Source organism: Fundulus heteroclitus, chromosome 5 (assembly GCF_011125445.2).
Source record: "Fundulus heteroclitus isolate FHET01 chromosome 5, MU-UCD_Fhet_4.1, whole genome shotgun sequence".
Classification (NCBI taxonomy): domain Eukaryota; kingdom Metazoa; phylum Chordata; class Actinopteri; order Cyprinodontiformes; family Fundulidae; genus Fundulus; species Fundulus heteroclitus.
Window position 1 is genome coordinate 34,679,292 of NC_046365.1, and position 22,895 is coordinate 34,702,186.

At 38.5% G+C, this 22,895-nt stretch overlaps 2 protein-coding genes across 2 annotated transcripts; one reads left to right on the forward strand and one right to left on the reverse strand.

Moving 5' to 3' along the window:
* Positions 1–3,761: 3,761 nt before the first annotated feature.
* fgg (fibrinogen gamma chain) lies at positions 3,762–7,226 on the reverse strand. The gene is made up of 9 exons (XM_012873881.3): positions 7,054–7,226; positions 6,910–6,957; positions 6,636–6,822; positions 6,389–6,473; positions 5,593–5,723; positions 5,132–5,265; positions 4,810–4,994; positions 4,398–4,675; positions 3,762–4,266 (listed from the first exon to the last, which is right to left on the reverse strand). Exons 1-9 carry the CDS (start codon positions 7,114–7,116, stop codon positions 4,079–4,081), a joined length of 1,299 nt encoding a protein of 432 aa, XP_012729335.2. The 5' UTR covers positions 7,117–7,226; the 3' UTR covers positions 3,762–4,078.
* Positions 7,227–19,980: 12,754 nt separating this feature from the next.
* Positions 19,981–22,373, forward strand: LOC105934042 (lecithin retinol acyltransferase). Its single transcript, XM_012873854.3, has 2 exons — positions 19,981–20,475; positions 21,877–22,373. Exons 1-2 carry the CDS (start codon positions 19,990–19,992, stop codon positions 22,030–22,032), a joined length of 642 nt encoding a protein of 213 aa, XP_012729308.2. The 5' UTR covers positions 19,981–19,989; the 3' UTR covers positions 22,033–22,373.
* Positions 22,374–22,895: the final 522 nt, after the last annotated feature.

A 22,895-nucleotide genomic window follows, 5' to 3' on the forward strand; every position in this document is an offset into this window, starting at 1 on the left:
GTACTATTTAGCCCCGTATGCCCAAACCTTAATCTGGATATAATATCCTCTTCTTTTCTATTCCTATTACCTTCCCTACATTCCCCTACTTTTCTTTGAATGTTATAGTAAAATCTTGCCTTTTCTTCTCTATCCCATAGTTCCTGCCATTTCTTTTTAAAATATATTTTACTAATATTCTTGACCTCATTTCTACTTATTTTGATATTTACCTCAACATTATCCCTTTTTGCTGCACTCTTAGCAAATTACCCAAGCATTTCAATTTGACCAGCAACTCAAAATGTGTCAGACGTAATGTGTAGTAGTCTCAGTCTTTGCGGGGAAAAGGGGCCAAAGCCTGCGTCCAGTGCAGATTTTTTTTTTTTTTAGCTTTAAACTTTAAATTGCTTCAATTAACATTGTTATAACAGGCTTTAAGGAAGCAAATTAAAAGCTACATAACAACCCTCTTTGCTAGTTTTAAATTTCATTAAATTTTTACATTCTTTTTTATTTCTTCAATGATTTGAAAATACATCCGACCACATCCGTTAGTACCCCTTTTATTATGCAGAAGGAACAGGGGGAAAACATCAGAGAAGGCAAAAAAAAAGAAAAAAGAAAAAGAAAAACAATTTTCTGAAAACAGTTTCAGGTCACAAACAACTCTTAGGGTGTAGGTGGTTTGGGGTGAATAATCTGATTCAGTACTTTCTGAGGTTTGATCTGCCCACCCTCCCCTCCACCAACCCAGTCTAATTTGCTGCAGACACCCTCATCCTGGATGACTGCCTAAGCTTTGTAATGCCAGCACAACCTTTTCAGGTTAAATGCTGGCAAAACAAAGGAGCTGGTGGTGGACTTCCACAGGTGCAGACTCTCCAGTTAATATGTCCTTTTTCTTTACCATCAAGCTGCCATGGGACTGCAGATGAAAATCAGCCCTTGTGGCTAAATCTGACATATTCACATGACAGAGTCATTTACTCATGTCGATTGATATGTACTTCCCCTTGCTACATAAAGTAAACATAATCCCCTCTTATTTTTCAAATTTTACTCTTTTTCTTTGCATTTTGTTTTTAGTTTTAATCTCCCTTTGCTTTATCTATCTTTAAGTACATCTCTGCAGTGCAAGTGCAAAAATCCAAGTGCTCTTTACTGTGCAGATATTTTATATCTAAAGGAAACATATTCCAGGACATTACAACTTTTCTTATGCTCTTTTGTACTATATACACTCTTTTTATAATTTATTATCTGTTGTATTTTATCTTTAATGACATCCTGCTTTAACTCTGCCCTGTGTATTGTATATAAGATACTGGAACCAGAATTTCCCTGAAGGAGTAATCCCAAGGGATAAATAAAGTTGAGTCTAAGTCTAAGTATAAAGTAATTTATTACAAGGTAATTATACAATCATTATATGTTTGACTCCTTTAAACCTGACTGAAAGAAACAGACTCTTCTTGCTTCACTGATAACACAGTATAAATGTTTGGAGCAAAAAAAAAAAGTTGACTTGTAGTCACCGTGTCTGTCTGTTTACACACAGTAACACGCTGCATATTTACTCTGGTTTTGTACCAGTAGTATTTGTTCCAGTGCATCATAACATTCACCCCAGTAGCCTGATGAAGGGTCCAAACTCCAGCTGATTTATTCGGCTGTGCCAAATCACCAGGGCTTTCAAAGGTTTTAAGTGGTCAACACCGAGGCAGTCAATATTCTAAACAGTTAAACTGATAGACTTTCCCAACTCTTACACGACAATATTCCTGGTCACATACCATAAGATAATAGTGAAAATGGACAGGATTAAATGTTGTTTGTTTTTTATAAAATAAAGTGGTGAAACAGACCACACCAAATCAAGCTTAAGTGTAACACATTGAAAAGCTTAAAAAAAACCCATAAATAATAAATAAAAGATGATTTAGATTAACAAAAAATCCAATTAGTACAAGACTGAAGACAAAATAACAAAAAAAAAGAAGAGAAAATTGTAAAAATTTTAAAAAACTAAACTCCATGATTTAATAGCTTGTATAAAACCCCCTTTACCTGAAGTAACCTACAGATTTTCTCCTCAGCAGTCTCTCACACATTATCAGGTCTTTTTTTTTATAACATCGCTTCTTTACATCTTTGACACTTTGTTTTAGTATTTATTTTTGACTGCTTTAATTCATGCATGCTCTAGTTCAACATTTCCATCAGGCTGAGTTTCGGACTTTGACTACGTCATTGCAACACATTGATTGTTTTATTTTTCAGCCGTCATGTTGCAGCGTTGTTGCCGCCTTTGGAATAATTTTCATGTGTTATGACCCGCTTCATGATTCTGTGGTTCGGCAGATTTTTGACTCTTTTTCAATGAGGAGGCTTCATGATCAAGTCACAGCAAGCTGCCGAACCACCATGTTTGAGCGTATGTGTAGAAATAACCTTGTTTGTGTTATGTGGGTGTGTGTGTGTGTGTGGGTGTGTGTGTGTGACCCTCTGCTGGAGGGACACAAATGTTAGAGTGCCAAGAACAGTGGCGACCAAGAGGAGCAAAGGACAGGTGGATTTGGCTCAAAAAGGCAGAGACAGCCCCAGGCACACTGACACAAGGCACAAAGCTCTTATCTTTGTATTGTTTTTGCCATTTTCCCTGAGCATTGCATAATTTAACCTTAGGGCGTGCACACGCTGGGATGTCTGTCCCTAGGAAAAATTGGGAACTGTCTTACATGTCTTCTAGTAGGGCTGAACAATAGTTCAATAACAATATATTTCAATCGATAGACGAATATCAATGACAGAAAAAAAAGGAAAATAAAAAGTTCAATAGAAGAACAGTTTTCCTTTCTTATGCATTCATAGATATGAAGGTTAATATCACAGTCATTACAGCCTCCCAACCAATCACAAATGCAGACCCAGGAATCAAGCTCCGCCCCCTTCAAAGAATTCAGAGCACACAGTCCTTTTTCTTTTTAAAAAACTTTCTTTTTTGGTAAAAAGTTGGTTGAATAAAGGGTTGAGTTTGAATTCAGTGTTTGTGTGTTCTGTACCCAAAAAATAACACTAAGCAACAGCATAAAATGGCCAGAGCTGCACTTAAAATATATGTTTTGACTTTGTTGATAATTATCGATATCGGTCAATATGATTTCTATTTTATCAATGTGCTTTTTTTTCTACATCGTCCTGCCCTGTCTTCAAGGTGTGAATAATGTTTCTCAGTGGTGGACTCAAAATACACTTCCAACATTGGCAGGCAGCAACAAGCCTAACCCTAACCCTAACCACTAAGATAATCGCTGATGTGCTTTTATTTTTATAACTGACAAGCTTCCTGCTTTTATAAAGGTGATTAGTATCAGGCTACTCAAGTTAATTTAATTAGCAGCTGGTGACTATCGCATAAATCTCATGGAAGCAGCAAGTGCGTACTTTGTTATTCACACAAACTGTATTGGCAGTAATGGTATCACAGACTCCAGTGTCTTTTTTTTTATCTCAATTTGAGGTCTGTTTTAAATGTTTAAAGATCAGATGTGTGAGTTATGAATGACTCTGATGATGTCAGGGTTTTCTATTCTAAAAAGTGTAGGGCTTATTTTAATGCATTTCCAGTGATTTTATTCCTTCATGCAACCTTTTGCACATTCCTTTTAAACTATTAACAGTTTTAATAAACTAAACAGCGAGGAACGTTTGATTTGCAACAATGACGTCAAACAGCGAAATAATCCAAACAGAGGAATAAAATGTCATCCATTTATTTCTTGCATGCACTTTGGCTTTTACATTCTCGTCTTAACAGTGTGGCTGGATTTTTTTTTTTTTTTAGATATACAGAAATTAGGTCTAAAGACCTCATATAAAACAAGCATCTATCACGCTCAGTAGGTAAAATATGCCTCAGAAGTCTGCTGGATCAGATTGACATATTCTGCTCATCTGTTAACTAATGAGAATAATACACAAACATCAAAGAGGTGATACAGGATAATTTAAGCCTCTTTTAAATTCTGAGATGATAAGAGAGTTGTGGGGGTGGGAGAGGGGGAGGGGGAGAGCAGACTGCGGACATTTTTCGTGTTTAAACCCCTCCGAGTCCTCCAAACTGTTTGACGCCGGCCTGCTGTCCGCCTCCTGCGGCGATGCGGCTCAGGGGAATGATCTTCATGGTGGTCTCTTTCAGGGAGTACCAACGATTGTGCCAGGTGACCCAAATGATGCCGTTGTCGAAGCCGTGCTCACCTGCATCCTTTTCTGTGTACCTGCCACCTGGAAGCACACGGAAGAGAACATTGAAACGATTCCGCAGATTCAACTTCCCCGGAACAGAGTTTTTTGCTCGGCGGCGTTCGCCTCTCGCCTCTCGCCATTGCAGCCGGTTTCCGGTCAGCGGCTCTCACCTTGGTAGTACTTTCCGTTCAAATGCGCAGCGTGGCATTTGTTCATCCACCAGCCCGAGCCGTCCTGCTGGGCGCAGTTGCCTTCGTACTTGTCGTTGTCCTTGTCGGACGTGCTGAACTGCATGCCGTTGTGCGACGTGAAGAACTTGTCGCTGGGGTCGTCCCCGAAGTCGTAGCCGTCGAAGGCGTCGCCGGCGTCGCCGCCGAAGTAGTAACCGTAGGTGAGTCGGTACATGTCGGCCTCCGAGCCGATTCTGAACATGTTGTAGTCGGCGTACCTGCAGACAAACGGGCCTTTGTTTTTGGTTTCTTGTCACCTGGTATTACGGGCTGATTTTTGTCCTCTAGGGGGTTGTGTTTGCCATCGCTGCTTACGTAACGCGCGAGTGTGTGGGTGGTTGTGCGTTCGTACCGTTTGTTACCGTCCCAGTCCACAAGCTCAATCCGCAGCACGGTGGGGAGGGTTGAGCTGGTCGTCAGCAGGTGGATCTTTTCGTTGCCGAGCCAAAACTCCGTTGTGTCATCTGGGGAGAGATAGCCGAAGCCCTCCTTGTACTGGATCCAGTCCTTGAAGAAGTCCACGCTGCCGTCACGTCTCTGTGGACAGGGACAATTTGAAAGAGTCAAGACTTACACTATTTCTTTCAGGACTGATGATGTAATTTTTTATTTTTTTTTTAAATCCGCAAGAATGACTGAAAATATGATTAAAAAGCAACAGAATGGATTCATACCCTTTGTATTACAGTGAAGCCGCGGCCAAAGGCGTCAATCTCACAGTAGACTAAGAACTGTCCCTCTGCTTTGGCCGGCTTCACATAGTACAGACCGCTGGTGGTGGCACCTTTGTTTGCAATATCCTGGCAGTCTGATCATTAAAAAAACAAACAGAGAAGTCAACATAAACTCTGTGAACAGGTATAGTTTACTGCAAAAAAAACAACAAAACTTTAAAAAGATTTAGTCTTTAAAAACCACAAAGAAAAATATCCAAATATCCAAAGTAAACACGGATCCGTTGCTTTTGAAGCAGTGCATCGATTTTTTCCCCCTCTGACCAAACACTGAACAAGGACACATGTTCTGCAGAGGCCAGATTAAGAAATTTCTTGTGAAATGGGAAGGGATCAAGGGTCAGAGTGTCAGAGTGTCTTTTTTTTGTCTCTCTCTCTCTCTCTCTCTGTTTGTGTTCTACCTGTTCCTGTGATCGGCTGGATTTGGACCGTGTCTCTGCAGGGCTCGTTGCATTTCTGCTGCAGCTGAAGGGCCAGTTTCCTCAAGTCTCCCATCCTCCTCTCGTTGGCTGAGATTAAATTCTGAAGTTCACTGAGAAAAGGGGGACGAACGGGAATCATGTGAGGTCATGAGTATTTCAAATTAAAAATACAGAGTCAACATGATGTAACGTCGCAAAGTATGCGCTATTAAAATACATAAAAAGATAAAAAATGTAATAAAAACAACATTAATAATATATTCATAGTAATAATATCAATAATATGATTCACATAACTATTTAATCTAATTAATAAAATAAATAATGTCATCTATAACATAAAAATAATAATTATAATCACCATCATCATCATTATTATTATTATTATTATTATTATTATTATTATTATTACAAGTAAACAATTAGAAAATGTAAAAAATTTAAAATAACAACAACTGATTATCAAAAAACAAAAGTTGTGTCACTTGTCAGCTAAAGTATCTACGGGAGAATTCATGGGAAATATATTATTAATTTTTGATTAAACGTTTGTGATTATATAGCAATGTGTTTGTATGCTGCTGCTTATAAAAATGTTGCTATTAAAATATTTCCTAAAAACTAATCTCCTCCAGTGGACAGATCTAAAGGAATAAATGGGAATAAAATCCTATAAAAAGAGTCACATAATTGAAAATTACTCATGAGGATTTTTTTTATTTTTTTGTGGAACGCAAATTCTTGGAAACGAATCTAAAGGCTGAGAGTAACTCACATCATTTGCTCTTCTTGTGCAATTATTGTTTTTTCAAACCGCAAGACATCATCCAACATACTGGAGGACTTCTTGTAGTACGGATCTGAGAGAAAAGCACCGAACGGTTAAAGTCTTTTTCTGAGAGCTAATAAAGCAAACAACATATTTATATTAACTTAGCAGCACAATCATAGCACACAGTTATTTAATAATATGACAGAATATGAACCTGAATAAAAAAACAACAACAAAAAAAAAAAGTTACCAGGCTGGGAAGACTTTTGGGCTGCTGTTGCCGAGTCTTTCATGTATGTAATCGTTTCATCGGCCCCTTGAGTTAAATTGGCAATGGTCTCCAGTTCATTCTGCATCCAAGTCAGGTCTTCATCCACGCCTGGTAAATACCTGAACATGTAATCAGCAACTCCACACGTAGTAGGGCAGTACTTTCCCTGTTTGAAGACAACATTTGAACAAAGTTATATTTAGGTAAAAGTGACACAGCAGCATGCACATCTGCAGCACTGCATCATACTTACAAAGCCGTCATTCATGTTGCACGTTGCATGGTTGTCTCCTCTGATTTGCTGCACATAAAAAAAAGGGTCATTTTAAATCTTTCCACATTCAGCAAATTGTTTGTACTGATAACAGAACAAAACCGCAGGAGCTTCCTGACTTACAGCTGACGAGGAGGTGAAAAGTAGGACGATAAATCCTGCTGTGGCAAAAAGTGACAGAGCCATGTTGAACTGGCCACCAGTTGTGAGTTTTGGTGTCCCGGAGTAGTGAAGAGCCGCTCGGCAGTCGCGGATATTTATCTGAACAAGGTCCTTTGATAAAGCATCCGTGTGCAAACATCCCACTCACTTTGTTGTTGTCAAACTGTGACTCAAATGTACGACGGGAGCCGATTACCAGACATGACGACGTCTGACTGACAGCGGCTGTTAGCAAATTAGGAACATGGCCATGTAAGGGTGCATCTGGTTTCTCCCAGGTCTGCTGATGAACACAAAAGTATGAAAACCTTGACTAAGATTTTTACTCTGCATTGATTTTTTAGCTGTCTGCAACGCTGACTTGTTCCCTTTAAAGCTGGAACACAAGGTATCCCGTTTGCTGACTCATCACTGGCTAAAAATCAATCACAGTTCACCACAACGTCACATCTTTGGGTGAAACATCAAGAATTTAATACAGAAAGAGCGCAATTTTGAAGGAGCAAGTTTATGGAAATGTAAAATCTGAATTTCAGATTGGCTTTGTTGTACATATTATACCCACCTAAATCCAATTTATCCCCAAAGCAAGAAAAATAATAACATTTAACTGTAAACTGGCAAAACTGACAGCAACTTTTTAAAGAGATGATACCTCGGTTTACGGTCTACTGTGGATTTTAGATTCAGTAAATGAGTTTATGCAGGAATTGAGAAGATATTGCTGTATTTGAACTGTTGCAGGACTAACAATCTTATTTGTCTGTGATTTCTTCTGCCATTTAGACACTGTTGGCAATCTGTACTGTAGCAGATAATCTCCAGAAAACTTGCCAGAGAGTTTTTTTTCCTTAAACTCTGATGATGAACTTCAATTAAATATTGTAATTTTGTCGAGTTACTTCTCAAGAATATTAATGATCTTAAAACTTCTCAGAGCTCAAAACAAAGTCCATCTTAAAAAAGTTGCTTTGGATTAAAGTGTCGACCAAACGTGTAACCGTGAAAATAAACATTAATCGGCCAATTCTGAGAGGCTTCTACTTACTCTCTAAAGAATCAATACACTAGCGGAGAGTATCTACTGTAAACTTACTTGAGATGTATATGTTTTTTTTTTTCTGTTTGGCCTTTTCTCATGCACCAAGTTGAATAATTCAACATATATCCAACTCTCCAGTGTTTACAGGTCGGTCCTCGAAAACGATCCATAGAGATTACATCAGCATCTCATCAGGATTCAGGTGACCAAGTACTCCACTCACACCAAGCAATAGTCTCTAATGACCCAGGACAGTGACGGGTGGGTCATTGATTTGCATCTGACTGAGAATGCACCTAGGAGGATGGGCCTCCATGTCCTTAGAAACAGCAACGCTCCAACTGCAGGTTGCTCAGAGCGAGGCACCAGAACTGATAAAGACTCCTGGATAGGTGTTGAAATGTTTCAGAAACAACTGAGTAAAACTCTGGTTGCTTCCCATTTAAGCCTGCTTGCTGTTGTGATGACCAAGAATTTGCACAGACATTCAACATATATTATTTATTTTAATTTTCAGCCGGGATACTTCACAGGTCAGAAAAACTATAGCCTTACAGTCCCAGATGGGGACTTAACAGACTTTTACAGCATCAGCAAAGTACAGCAGCAGCCCACAGGTCAAAGAGACACCAGGAACAAAACCCTGATCCTGATCCCCACCCAGCAGCAAAATGTTTTTCTGCTCTGTGTCATATTATTATTTTATTACTGGGAGAATAACTTTTTTTTCAGTAAGTATACAACACCTAGAAGGATTAGTGTCAACAGTACAAACTAATTATTGCTTTATCAAGTGACATTGTTCATTTAACAAACAGAGATGATCCGTTTTATTAGATTAAGAAGAGAAAAAGAAGGATCTCAGGAGAGGATGCATGTTTTATCTGGGTAATTTTTCCACAGGTTGGCTGCTCTAAATTATTCTAACCACTAGTGGGAGTAAAAGTACAAAATAAAACAGGCTATAACTTAACGCACCTAGAAAAACTACAGAGCCCTGAAGCTTTAAGAGGGACGCAATAATTGATTTATTTTTCTCAAAAGAAAGTGAAGATACATTCTCCTGTACAATCCCCAGATATGAAATAAAAAGAAAATTATTGACTATATTCCGTCTGTATGCTGGAAATGATGTGGCTGTGTTGGAGCATTTTACAGTGGGCTCACAGCTGAGCAGAGAGTCAGGTTGTTGAAGTTTGGGTCAACAGGAGAAAGGAGGAATGCTCCCTGCAGGTTGAGGGTTAGTTTCTGTCTCAAGCCAAGGAGTTCAACTATCTTTATGTCAATCCCTTTTATAAAACACTGAAAACACAATTTCCTTGCTATGCATCTAAATAACTTTACTCAGTGCTGCCTTACCTGCTTTCATACTTTGAAATACGCAAGCTAATCGTCAGCTAAATAAGTCACTGCTTGAACAGTTTGTGTATTAGCATAAACACTGGTTGCTTGTTCAGGAGAAGTTTAGAACACGTTACAGAGGATTACACAAGATATTTTCCCCTACAATCTGCAAGACATTCTTGCTTTTCTGTACAGAGACGCTAAGTTGATTAATAAGCAGCACACATGCAGCTGAGAAGCTGTTGACAAAACTAAATCCAGAAACTTTGAAGCTGAGTTTACAGAGATTGATGAATGTTATAATCCTGTACATTTAATGTAAGGTTGCAAGAAGTCATGTTAACAAAAATTTAACTTTTATGGGCTCTGAACAGGTCAGGTTGGTCCTTATATCATGAATAGGGTTGTGGTCGGGAGAAGAGAAGAGAAGAAAGGTTCGTAATGATCTGGCAGAGGAGAGTAGGCTGAGGCGGGTATAAGTAAGTGAACAGGTGACCGGAGTTGAAAAGTAATTAGCGGCAACAGGTGGAACTGATCTTAGAGAAAGGTGGTGGCTGATTGGGTAGTGGCTGGTGGCTGAGAAGTGACAGACTACATAAGAAAAGTCTCAAAAAGTCCCAAAACAAAACTAAACAAAACCCAAACTATGACAAGCGGGGCTTTCTTAGAGAACAATGATCCCAAACCGTCATGAAAAAAACGTTCTGAACTGATACCTTTAACCTTCTCCAAAAGCCCTGAACGCAACCCCACTGAAAATCTGGGGACAACCATTAAATGTTCGCTCCGAGTCAGGAAACCGTGAACTAATTCTGCCTAGAGGTGTCGTCAAATGATCGGTAGATTGTTGGTGGCCACAGAAACTCGCAGTCGAGGTGGAACCTGATAGAAGGCATTTAACCAATTCGTTTGAGTTGTACGTTAATGTTGGAGGACAGATGTACAAGGATTAGAGAAAAACTATACATGCAATCAAATGTCTGCTCCAAACTGTAAAAAAAAAAAGAATCATGACGGTTGCGTGTATAAAAAAACATGATGCCAGCAACTTTTGAAAATGTAATAGACACAAGGCGCCAGGCACGTGCAGAGGGGGGGCAGAGGGGGCTTGAGCACCTGCCCCTTTGCCCCCTGGTGCCCAAAGTGCCCTTTTGTCAGTGTTTTTTTTTTTTTTTTTTTTTTTTTTTTATTATTATTATTAATTATTATTATTATTTATGTGTGTGTGTTTGTTGGTGTGTGTGTGTGCATGTTGCATGTCCAAAATAATAATAATTTAGATCTACCCTGGCTGGTTACATGATCCACATAACGTGCCCTCACTCTGCCCTACTTTTCCTCTGGCAGCTCCCTTCTCCGCTGCCTCGCGCTGCCTGGTCTGTCCTGCCCCTTTAAATCTGCAGCACACTTGACTGTGCTCTGTGCTGTTTAACTCCACTGTCATTGGTTATACTGCTTTAAATCCCGCCTTCCCTCTTTCTGATTGGCTGTTTTCTAGTGTGTCTGTGTGGGTGCTTGCTTGGAGCTGAGATTTCAGTTTTGATTCATACAGGGATACCGCGGCCGGTTACCACAATCAATACTAGGCTACGAAACTAGTCCCATTTAAGAAACTAAATATTATCTGCAGTAAAATAGGTGAAAGCTGCTGAGTGCAGTTCTGTAAAGAAGCAGGCGGGAGAGTTTTGATTTATGGAACTTGTAAGTAACCAACGTTAGCATCTCAAAATAGCATCTAATTCTGAAGTAGAATGCATTTATCAACAGAAACCTAATCTGTTTTCTAAAACTAAATATTCTGTGCCAGGCAGGAGTTCTGAAGACTGCTGGAAAGATGGAAAAGCAAAGACTGTAGACTATTAAAAATTCTGATTCTTAGCCACAGCTGCCTGAAAAAGAAAAGGTGAGGGTTTCCCTTTTACCAATATTTCGTTGTCATTATTGCTTTCATTTTTTGTTGACCCTTTGATGCAGTTCAGGTATAAATAGCAGGTGATATTTCTTTTACATGATATACAACACAACAAGACTATATGCTGCCTAAACAACTGCTATATTTTGTTTAGACTTTTGCTTATTTATAATAGCATAATTAGGATTTCACAAAATGATAGTGCTATTTATTTCTCTATTTTTACTTCTAGAATTAGAATTACGACAAATACAACCGAGGAACACCATTTACATTGCTTTTTATCGTACAAAGCTTTCCACACTGTCCATTAGTAAATTAATACAAACCAGGGGCAGAGCTAGACATTCTTATCATCAGGGGCTTAGCCCAAAAAATATTACTTCATTACGAGGGTAATTTGGTACACCAAAAAAGTAAAAATGATTTAATCTGTTGATGTTGTCGTAAAATTTATTTAATATAGGCCTTAACATATCTTAACGTTTAATCTGCTGTTCTTTAATAGTCTTACTAGTATATACCAATAGTATGTTGTTATCATTTGAGTGATGAAATGGACAACCACTCATGTAACAGATCAGTTTTAGTGTCACTAATCTTACTCAAAGTACTGTATTGGGTCCTCCATGCTCCTTATGTATTAAGGTTTACTGCACATTTAAACATTGATAACTCACTATTGTTAGGGAAATAATTAGTTGTCTCAGAGGATGTAGGTAAGGAGAAGCTGTTGTCTACACTTTAGATATATGATGTAAGAAATGTGTTTGGAATGTTAAGATAAATTACATAAAATGGGCTAAGGAGAACATCTACAACCCAGTTGTACATTTGTTGAAGTTTGAATTTAGTATTTGAAATGCTGTCAGTGTCAGTGACGCTTCTACTTCCAGTGCAAAGTAAATACAGTACATGTATTTGCAGTCCCTTGAATGTATAATTTTGCTGTTTTATGATGCAGACAGAGTATCTTAGATTAAAAAAATAAGGGTGGGGTTTATCTCTCCACATTTCCATATCTTCAAAAGAAAATAGAGGATATATCTAGATAACAGACATATTTTGAATATATTTGGTTTAATTGATAAGTTTTTACCATCTGTCTCTGTTGCTGGTAAGTTGAAATGCAAACTTTTTCAAAGTGGGAAAAAAGCCCCAATTCAACGTTCATCAGATCGGACGCTGCTTTATAATTTATAATAATAATTGAACTTTATTGATCTCACAATGGAGAAATTCACTTCTGCATCTTTACCCATCCCCTGGGGGAGCACTGGGCTGCCACCGCACAGGTAACCTGACTCACGGCAGATGTATGTCGCTCCGCGTAGCTTCACTCACATATGTGAGTGAACTCGCGTACATCTGGCGTGAATCAGGTTACCTGTGCGGTGCCAGGGGAGCAATCGGGGTTAAGGGTCTTGCTCAGGGACCCAGAGTGGTAGTCTGTGGGAGTTGAACTCAGAACCTCTGGGACCCAAGCTCAATGCTCTAACCACTAGGCCACCAGATTAACAAAAAGCATCTGGTGTGTGTCGTGCTTATAAAATTTGTATAAATGTAGCAAGAAATACTGCTTTTTTCTTTAGACAGAAGAAACGCGTCCTGACGCTCAAACCAAGCATAAAGAAATAGGAGCATGCATACTGCGTAGGACCAATGATGTCAGACCAATGAAGTGTCCCTAGGGTTGAAGTTTAAATTAAACCTACACCCTTGATTCCATGTTACATTCTTCATAGTATAGGTTGGTACATTTCAGCCGGATGTATAGCAAGGTATGTTTCTGTATCGTGTTTTAAATCCGTGGCCCATGTGCCCTCTTTTAACTTTGAGCACCTGCCCCTCCAACGGTCTCTGCACGTCCCTGCAAGGCGCTCACTGCACGTCCAGATTCCTGGTCCTGGATTCCAGTTCTTCAGCTAGTTGGAAAAGCAGGACTGTACATTTTTAATTCTTTTTATTTTTCCGTCAATGTGTTTTTGCCACCTAATGGGATAACTGAGAAACGTTTGCAACACTGTTACATACAGTTTCTCTACTCTAGTAAAAACACATCAGAATTAGATGCACTTGTCGGTTCAAGGAGTCACTCCATTTAATATAGAAATGTTTTTCTGCTCTCTTATAAGTATAATATACTTTTATTTACAGGTTTGTCTCAAACACCTTGCATCTGTAATTATCACCGCCTGATTCTGCACAGATTGACTGTTTCCAGCCCATTTTATTCCATTTAAGCCCGACGTACACTGACTTTATCTATGCACTGCTTTGTTTTCTGCAGAGTTTCGACAAGCTATCGTTTTAATAAACGGTCACCCAGCTGTAATTCTTCCTGGTGCCTCCTGGTAATCACACATCTTTTTATGAGATCAGATCAAACAACAAGGCTTCATCTGTGGGCTCTGTGTTGACATTAATTGATAAATCTTACCTTAATTGACCTGCTTTTATTATGTGGAATCAGGATGGATATAAAACCATCTAACCTCAGAATGAACTGCAAGGCCCATAAACCTAAACAGTGCTGAACTTTTTCTCAACTTCCCCAATGGTGTGGAAATGACAGGTGGAAACCTGTCCATCTTTCTTTCTTTCTTTCTTTCTTTCTTTCTTTCTTTCTTTCTTTCTTTCTTTCTTTCTTTCTTTCTTTCTTTGGCATAAAGTCATAGACACTTCATCTGGACAGCACGTCAAAGACCTGGATACATTCTTAGACCAATCCAGCTACAAGGAAAAAAATCAAAAATTAAGCAAAAGCAATGTTATTTAGAATGTAGTAGCGCCACTAATTTCATAATCTTTATCCAATACATTATAAAACAATGCAGCATCACTGTTATTACTGGAAGCTTTTGAGTAGAACGTCTTTCTGTCCATAAACGACAACGTTTTTCTTTCTGAAAAAACAAAACAAAAACTCCACAGTTTACATTTGGTTTGAGGAGGAGTTAAACCTAAAGAGTCTTTGCGGGGTCCCTTATTAGGCCCGGCTATAGATCCAGAGCTGTTAATCCTCTCCAGGACGCAGGGCAAAGGTTTGTTTTATTGCGACATCAGGGTTCAGCTGGAGGCCAGAGATGGTGAACAGATTCGGACGAATGTTACGTGATTCATGCTAAAACATGCAGAAGAAGTTGACAGTTTGGTATCTACACATTTTGGAGAATCTTTTACCATATATGAAGAGGCTTTTCTGTGATGACCTCTTTCCTGTTGCATTACTCTGTGTGGCTTTGTGTTCAGATTTATCCTGCTTAGTTTATTTGATGCTTCATATACACACACTTACATGCATGAAAGTTGTGCTTAAAATGTCTTTATTACAGGTTCTTGTTTTTATTCTGTTTTTGTTGGCGTCTCTCCTAAATAAGCAGCGATACATAATAACCAGTCTGTTATTTGCCTGTAATTTATTAATGTTTTACTGTAAAGGGCTCTATTATTCACACACCCAACCGCAGAGTTCCTCAAAAGTAAGGCGTGCTTTGTGGGTCAAAATGATTTTCTCACACATTGAAAAGGAAACCGTCTGAAGTCAAATTCCTGCAATTATTCATCCATTTCTTAAGGATTTAATAAAATCTAGGTCAGCACACACTACGTAACTGCAACCAGTGCATCAAAGACCCCTTAAAAAGGCAGCAATGTTTCTCAAAACCCTTTCTGGGTTAAAAGGCAACCGTGTAATTGAATCCCAAAGGATTAACAAAAGTATTATCTTGTAGTTTGTCTGGGAAAGAGGCAACATTCTGCCCAGAAAAAAAAGAGAATGAATATCCATGATTAATCCCCACCCCCCATAACAAAAAGCAAATAACTAATAACTGTGAGTCCCTCACCATCCTCAAATCAAGTGTCAAATTAAATTTTTATAACAAAGTCCTTAATACTAAAATACCTCAGTTTAAAAACAAAGTTTCATTGTATGTTGCCCATTTTCAGCCATTATTAAAAAAAAAATTTGACCCATACTACTGATGGTTTACACTAAAAACAAAAATTACACGTAGTCGTGTTTGAATGTATTTAAAGACACTTTTAGTAAGGTATTGTTAAGCCTACAATCTACAGTGCCAGAATTAAATCCTACATTTCAGGGAAAGCAATGACACAAAATAATTTACGAATTGACACAAGATGTATTTTATTATCCAGTCTGTCAGGCGTAGGTGATAACAGACCAAGCTGGTTGGGTTGGGCATCTCTCTTCTCTACAGAGCTTTCCAGTTTCTCCTGCAAGAAGATATTTCCAGGCTGAGATCTCATAATGATGAGTCTGCTATAGGCGCCCCATCTCAGCTTTGTTTTTTATATACCTGGAAAGAAACAGCCTACTATGGGTTCCCTGCTAGTATCCGTTCTTTTCTTCAGATTCAGAACGTTTCAGACACTTAGATATATTCAGGAAAGCTCAGACGCTGATGTCACGACTTTGTACGATTCTGATTCACAATATTTGAGTTAAAAAGAGGCACACCTGTGGATATATTCTGACTCAGCAAACACTCTGCTTTCTCATGTGACATAACGGGAAAACCGAAGGTAATCAGTCACCACATCAGAAAGAGAAATTTCGACACCCAGACGTTTTTGTGTCCTGGAGATGAAACAAGTCCCATACCAACATGGGCCGAAAGGCCACTCATAATGGAAGAAGCCACAACTCCAAATGCAACATAAAAAAGACAGACAGTTTGCAATTTCAGTCAATGACAAAAACCTTTATTTCTGCAGGAATTTGACATTATTGGGAAAAAAGAGGAACGTTCGCAAAACTGAGAACACCATGCCCCCTCTGGAGCACAGGAGTGGCAGTATCACGTTGTGTGGGATTTTTGCAACTGGAAGGACAGATATATTTTACAAATTACATGAAATATTGAAGCAACATCTCAATAAATCATCCAGGAAGTTAAACCTTAGAGGCAAATGCGTCTTTCAAATGGACTATGACCCTAAGAATTTGTCAAAATGAGTTACAGAGTGGCTTAAGGTAAGCAAAGTCAGTGCTTTGGAGAGGCCACGAGAAAGCCCAAGTGTTTTAAAGCAAGGAGACCAACAAACCTGACTCAGTAACACTGGTTTTATCAGAAGCAATGGGCCAAAATTCGAGCAAATTATTTGTGTGGGGTCTGTCGAAACAGACTCAAAACATTTAACTCAAGTCTTAAAGTTTAAAAGCCAAGTATTTCAGGTACTAAGGAAGAGCATAAACATGTTAATTTGAAAAAGAAATAGAAAAATAAACCAAATATATATATATCTATATATATATATATATCTATATATATATATATATATATATCTATATATATATATATATCTATATATATATATATATATATATATATATATATATATATATATATATATATATATATATATATATATAGATATAGATATAGATATAGATATAGATATTGATATATATAAAATTATTATGACATTTACCAAATATGAATAGTTTTGGTAATCACAACAGAAACACATGGCAACGACAACATAAATGTGTCACAGTACATATAATTTTTCAGCTGAATAAAAATAACCTTCACATAGTACCTGCACATGATGAAGTTCAAGGGTCAGGTTGGTACATCTAAAAAAATTTGAATATCACAAAATTGTTTCTAATTTCAGAGTAAAACTCTCACATTACACAGATTTACTACACATAGAGTGAAATGCTTACAGCCTTCATTGCTTGTTATTTTGATGATTATGGCTTCAAATGTTGAAAAGCCTGAATTCCTAGTGTCATAAAATTAGAATATTGTGAACGTAAATATTGTGATGTCAAGGTGTTACACCCTAATTAGCTAATTAACTCAAAACAAAATCTGCCTTTCAGTTTCTAAAATTAATGACAAAAATATACTTTTTCATGATATTCAAAAATTTTAACAGTACCTGGAATCAACAGTTGTCCTCAGTTGTCAACAGTTGTCCTCTCATACACACATTATCAGGTCTGTTTACTGAAGATAATAAAACTCATGTGCACTTAAAAACTGCATTTTGTATTTACTCATATTAACTTGGTTGGATATTGTTATTTGTTGAATGTACAACTTAAAGTCCAGGAATAAAGAAGAAGCAGATAAAATCATTCATCTTCCAACGTTTAAAAAAACAACATTAATGAACAGATGTAATATCCAATCTTCCAGCTCAGTCGTTACTCTCAAGAGACTCATCCTTGGCTCAATGTGCAAGTGTGCCACGGCCTAAGTGGACACTCTGAAGGACTTACTATGACTCCCAAATCAAGGTTAATTGTATGGATGAGGTGATGCAGGCACAGCCGCTGCCCAGAGAAACTGCTCTGGGTATTTTCCCCACAGCGTCATGTTTAACAGAGAAGGGACACATTCTTATAAAACACTTTCAGTTAATTGGAGTGAGACTATTTTCATGCACATCTCTTAATTGAATATCCCCAAATGTTAAAACATCTGCCAAACAGGATCAATAACACACTAACAGATGTTAATAATTATTATTACTACCAGAAACATTTTTATTAAAATTAAAATTACAAATACATGTATTTGTAGGGCTGTGCAGTGGAGCAGTTGTAGCACTGTGGCTTTGCAGCAAGAAGGTTGTGGGTTTGAAATCAAGCCTGGAGTCTTTCTGCATGGAGTTTGCATGTTCTCCCTGTGACTGTCTGGGTAATTGGTCTCTCGTTATTGCCCTTAGGTATCAGTGAGTTAAAAGTCTTGAGTATACTCTTACAAGGGACTCACTAGTAATAATATCTGATCTGACAATTTGTTTTCTATAGATTCAATTCAATTCAAAAAACTTTATAATGCCATTTCACCAAAAAATGTAATCTCAAAGCACAAAAACAAACAGCTCCTAATCACAGGCACTTATGTGAAAAAAATATGATCAAATTCACACAATATTTAGATGCAGTCCAACTCCAGCTTAACTATAACACAAAAAGCCAAATTCAGTTTCAATCTACAACAAACAATTAGGTCTGCAGGAAGGATCATTTGGGGCTGACGTTCCCTCCTGCCACGACTTAAACAGATCTAGGGTCAGGAAAAGGGCAGCTAACATCTCTGCAGACCCCACGCATCCTGGACACAAACAGACCGGTACCTTCAGGCCGGCGTCACACAGACAGCTTCTTTGACCAGGCTGTCAATTTGATTATCACTTAACAGTCAGAGAGCTCTGATCAATACCCAATCCAACCATGTCTTCCTCTTTTGTAGAAACACTCCATACATACGTATTTATAACATACATTTCTATGGTTCTTCCATTATATGTTTACTTAAAACGTCTTAATCAACAACAAACAGAAATCCGCTTTGACAATTAAAGTTGATTATTAGAGACGCTCGATATTCCCTTTTTTGCCGATATTTCAAACACTGAATTTCCGATTCCGATATAAGCCGATACCGATATAAACTAATTTCACATCATGCCCGTCACAAAATTTAAGCATAACCCATCAAGCGCTTGTTTCAGCATATTTCACAAAATCTAGGCATTTTATTATCGGCTTTTCATTATCGGGGGGAAAACCGATAAGGATATGGACAGATATTACAAAATTATGCAAATATCGGCCGATATTATCAGCTGGCTGATAATATCGGACATCCCCACTGATTATGATTCTAACGTCACCTGGTAAAACTAACTGAATAATTTCTGCCATCCACCCCTGGATAATAAAAGCATTTAAATTAGAGCTCCATCCTAAACTCTAAAATGTGGCAAAAACATTTACGGCGCATGGTGACTTGGGAATGGTTCACTGGTACAAACACTCGTCAGGTATATGCAGTCAGATAAAATTAGGGACCATCTTTTCATAAATCATAGCACAAGTTAACAGATTTAAAAATGTTAGAGGCAGACACCCTGTCTAGTTTAGGCTTAAAACCTTCCTATAGTTAGAGTGGCTTAGGTTACCATAAATTAGACTAATAGCAAAAGGTCTATTATTCAAACACTAGACAGCGCTCAGAAGGATCCAATATTGTTTTTCTGTTACGCTGAAATTATTCTGCACATGAAGAACTGAAATATTACAGACATTATTTGTTGCTGTGTGTTGCAATATGGCGATCTTGTCCTTGAGTTTTTAGGGAGATTCGTTGTTGGTTTGCACAAATATGAAGATTAGCAATAACATTTGCTTAAGAGTGTAAAATAAAGCTAAAAAGCTGAATAAATACATGACCTCAACTTCTCTAACAGCAACTCATTTAAAATGTACAAAAACTTAACTATAAATAGACAGTCTTCAGTTGCAGACCACTCTTGCCCTAACAAAGGGTCTTTATTGGGTCTGATGTTAAAGTCTGAGACCTTTTAAATGAGGCTGAAACCTGGAGCCGAGCCAGCTGCCTATTAGGATCCTGGACCTTAATACACCCAAAAAATGCTTGAGTTTCGAAACTCAGCAAAGTGATTAGTGAAAGCTCCTTTATTTCCCCTGCTAAAGACACTGAACATTGACCTGCATTTAATCCGCCACCATTCAACACTCTGGCTCCGCCCTTTTGCAGCATTAATAAATGCGTTGGTGTCAGGATGTTTGGCTCACACTGCCATTATGTTCCTCTACCAGCTGCTCAGCTTTTTCTTTGCAGCCTCCAAAAAGGAGGAGGACTCCAGCTACGACCTGTCCCTGTACAAGCGTGGAGACTTGTTGGAGGTGCCCAGGACGTTATTCACACATTTTGGTATTTACCTGGGCGACAACCGGGTGGCTCATCTCATTCCAGACATCCTGCCTGCCATCACCAAGGATAAATCTGCGATAGCCAAGATGGTGACAAACAACCGCCTGTTGATGGGCGTCATCACCAAGGTGGCCAGCGTCAGAGTTGACTCTGTGGCAGACTTTGCGTACGGCTCTGACATCCTGATCAACCACATGGACAAAGTGTGCAGCCAGCCTCCGCTGGATGGGGACGAGGTGGCCCGAAGGGCTGAGAAGCTGCTGGGATCGGTCACCTACAGCCTGCTGTGGTACAACTGTGAACATTACGTCATGTACTGCAGATACGGCATGGCCATTAGCTACCAGACATACCAGGTACATTCTCTGTAATATTGACAGTTTTACATTAGCAAAGGCAATGCTTTAAACCCAAACGCATAATTATTTTTTTTTTTTCAAGAAATTGCTCAACTGTTTTTTTTTTAGACCAAGACATATGAAGGACAGACATAGAGTAAATATTAAGGGTTTGAAACTTTTTTTTCTGAGTCAGGCTGCTGACTTACAAAAAAATGTATTGCTGATGATTTCAGAAACCAAGTAGAGTTACTGAGAATTATGATGGGAAACATTTCTGTTCACAAAAACTATGCTTTACTTTGTGTCCAAGCAGAGGTGATTTTTGATTTGATCGTGGCGATATGGGTCACCAGCCAGGATTTCAACACTTTGGGGACGGTACGGGCATGTGACCTTCGGTTATATTTCACATTCAGGCGGTTCAAACCTGATCTAAGACATCACAGACTAAACAAATAATCTTTGATATTTCTGAACAGCTGTGTTTTTTGGTTCTGGACATGTGGTTTGCTGCCTGTGGTGGCCTTCTGTCATGGTGCAGCCAACCTCCAAAAAAAAAAAACGAAAACAGAAAATTTCATATGTTGTGCATGATCCTTGTTTTGTTTGGTGTAAGTACTGCTGTGAGAAATTATGACTGACGGCTGAATGATGTCGTTGAATCTGCAAAACCAAAGAGCTATTCCACAGCTTTTGATGCGATTCAGAATGTTTAAACATCCGTTGAGGCTCTAAACGGATAAATTGGCACTCAGCAAAGATTCCTAAACACACAATTTGGGATTTTAGAAACCTTTCTGGTGTGAAAGCAAAGTATCCTTTATTAAGCTGTTTTTAAAGAAGCATATATACTAAGACAAGCACCAAAATCTGATCTGATTTAATCTAATCTAATTATTTATAGCAAAAGCATGATATTTCTACACAAAGGTGAAATAATCCTGTAATATGCAACTTTGAAATTAAATTCCCTAATTTATTTATACAGCTAAACTTCACAATAAATGACATTTTAAAACTTTTTACAAAACAAATTCTATTGATGTACAGTAATAAATAATCAAATCAAGCCATTAATTATGGCAGGATTAAATTCAGTTACATGCATTCCAGTTTGATCTGGTTATGAAACAGTTAAATTCAGTTTATAATGCCAACTGGTAAAAAAAATAATAAATAATAATAACAACCTTCTATCTTGGGAAATTGAGCTGACAACTTTAAGTCAAGCAGTTTCTTACTTTGTCATGTTGTGCCTGTTTGCTTCAGTCCATCAAAGTGAAACTAACTTAAATTATTCATGATGCGAGCAGCTCCATCTAGTGTTAATCCATGAACAATTATAGACTACATGACCTCCACTGCTTCACTAACACCATAACCACGTCTGATCTGCACGTTTTCTGTTTTTCATAGTTCTGCACCACCGTACGTAAGATCGTGTTCAGCAGAACGAGCTCCTACCTGACGGCTTTGTGCGGCGTCTGCTTCATGCTGTACCTGAGCTGCGTGACGCCGCTGACGGTTCTCCTCACCGCGCTCATCTCCTTCACCATCTGGATGGCTTCCTAGGCACATCCTGTGAAATGGAATGAAAGACTGCAATGACAGACAGAAATGAAGCCCAGCAAAGTTTAAATAATATGCGACAGGATCGTCCTAGTGGTTGTTTATTACAGCAAGGTGTTTTTTTTTAATATGTTTTTAGATTTATTTTGTTGTTGCCTTGTACTGACTGACATTAATTTGCAACAAGAAGTGGTGCGGATTTTAATATATTCTTAAATTGTGGATGTACTTATTCTGCTTTTGTGCTAAAATATTTACTGAACTCTTTTATCAGTTGCAGTCATGGATTACAAATTGATTTCCACACTAAGAAAGTCACAACACATTGAGGACTGCAATAAGGCTCACGGTAGCCGGGTGGGTGGCTCTCCACTTCTCCAGCTTGGGTTCTCTACCAGTGGCCTGGAAGCTTGAGGGCTCTTCTTAGGATCTTAGCTGATCCTAAGGTTTCTCTCTTCTGGACTGAGATGTCTGATGTTTCTCCAGGTATCTGTTGGAGCCACTTCTCCAGAGTTGGGGTTACTGCCCCGAGTGCTCCAATGGGCACGGTACTGGACTGCCAACTTTTCCAGGGTGTACCCCACCTCTCGCCCAATGACGCCAGTAGAGATAGGCACCAGCTCCCCCGTGACCATGCACGCATAAGTGGGTTTAGCCAAAGGATGGATGGATATATCCATCCAGCGAGAGGCGGGGTACACCATGGACATGTCGCCATCTCAGTGCAACACAGAGACAGTCATGCACACACACACTTACACCTAAGGGAAACATGGAGACCAATCAACCTAACAGTCATGTTTTTGGACTATGTGAGGTGCTCAATAATGTAAAAAGCACCTCACACTAGAGCCACAGTCACTCAA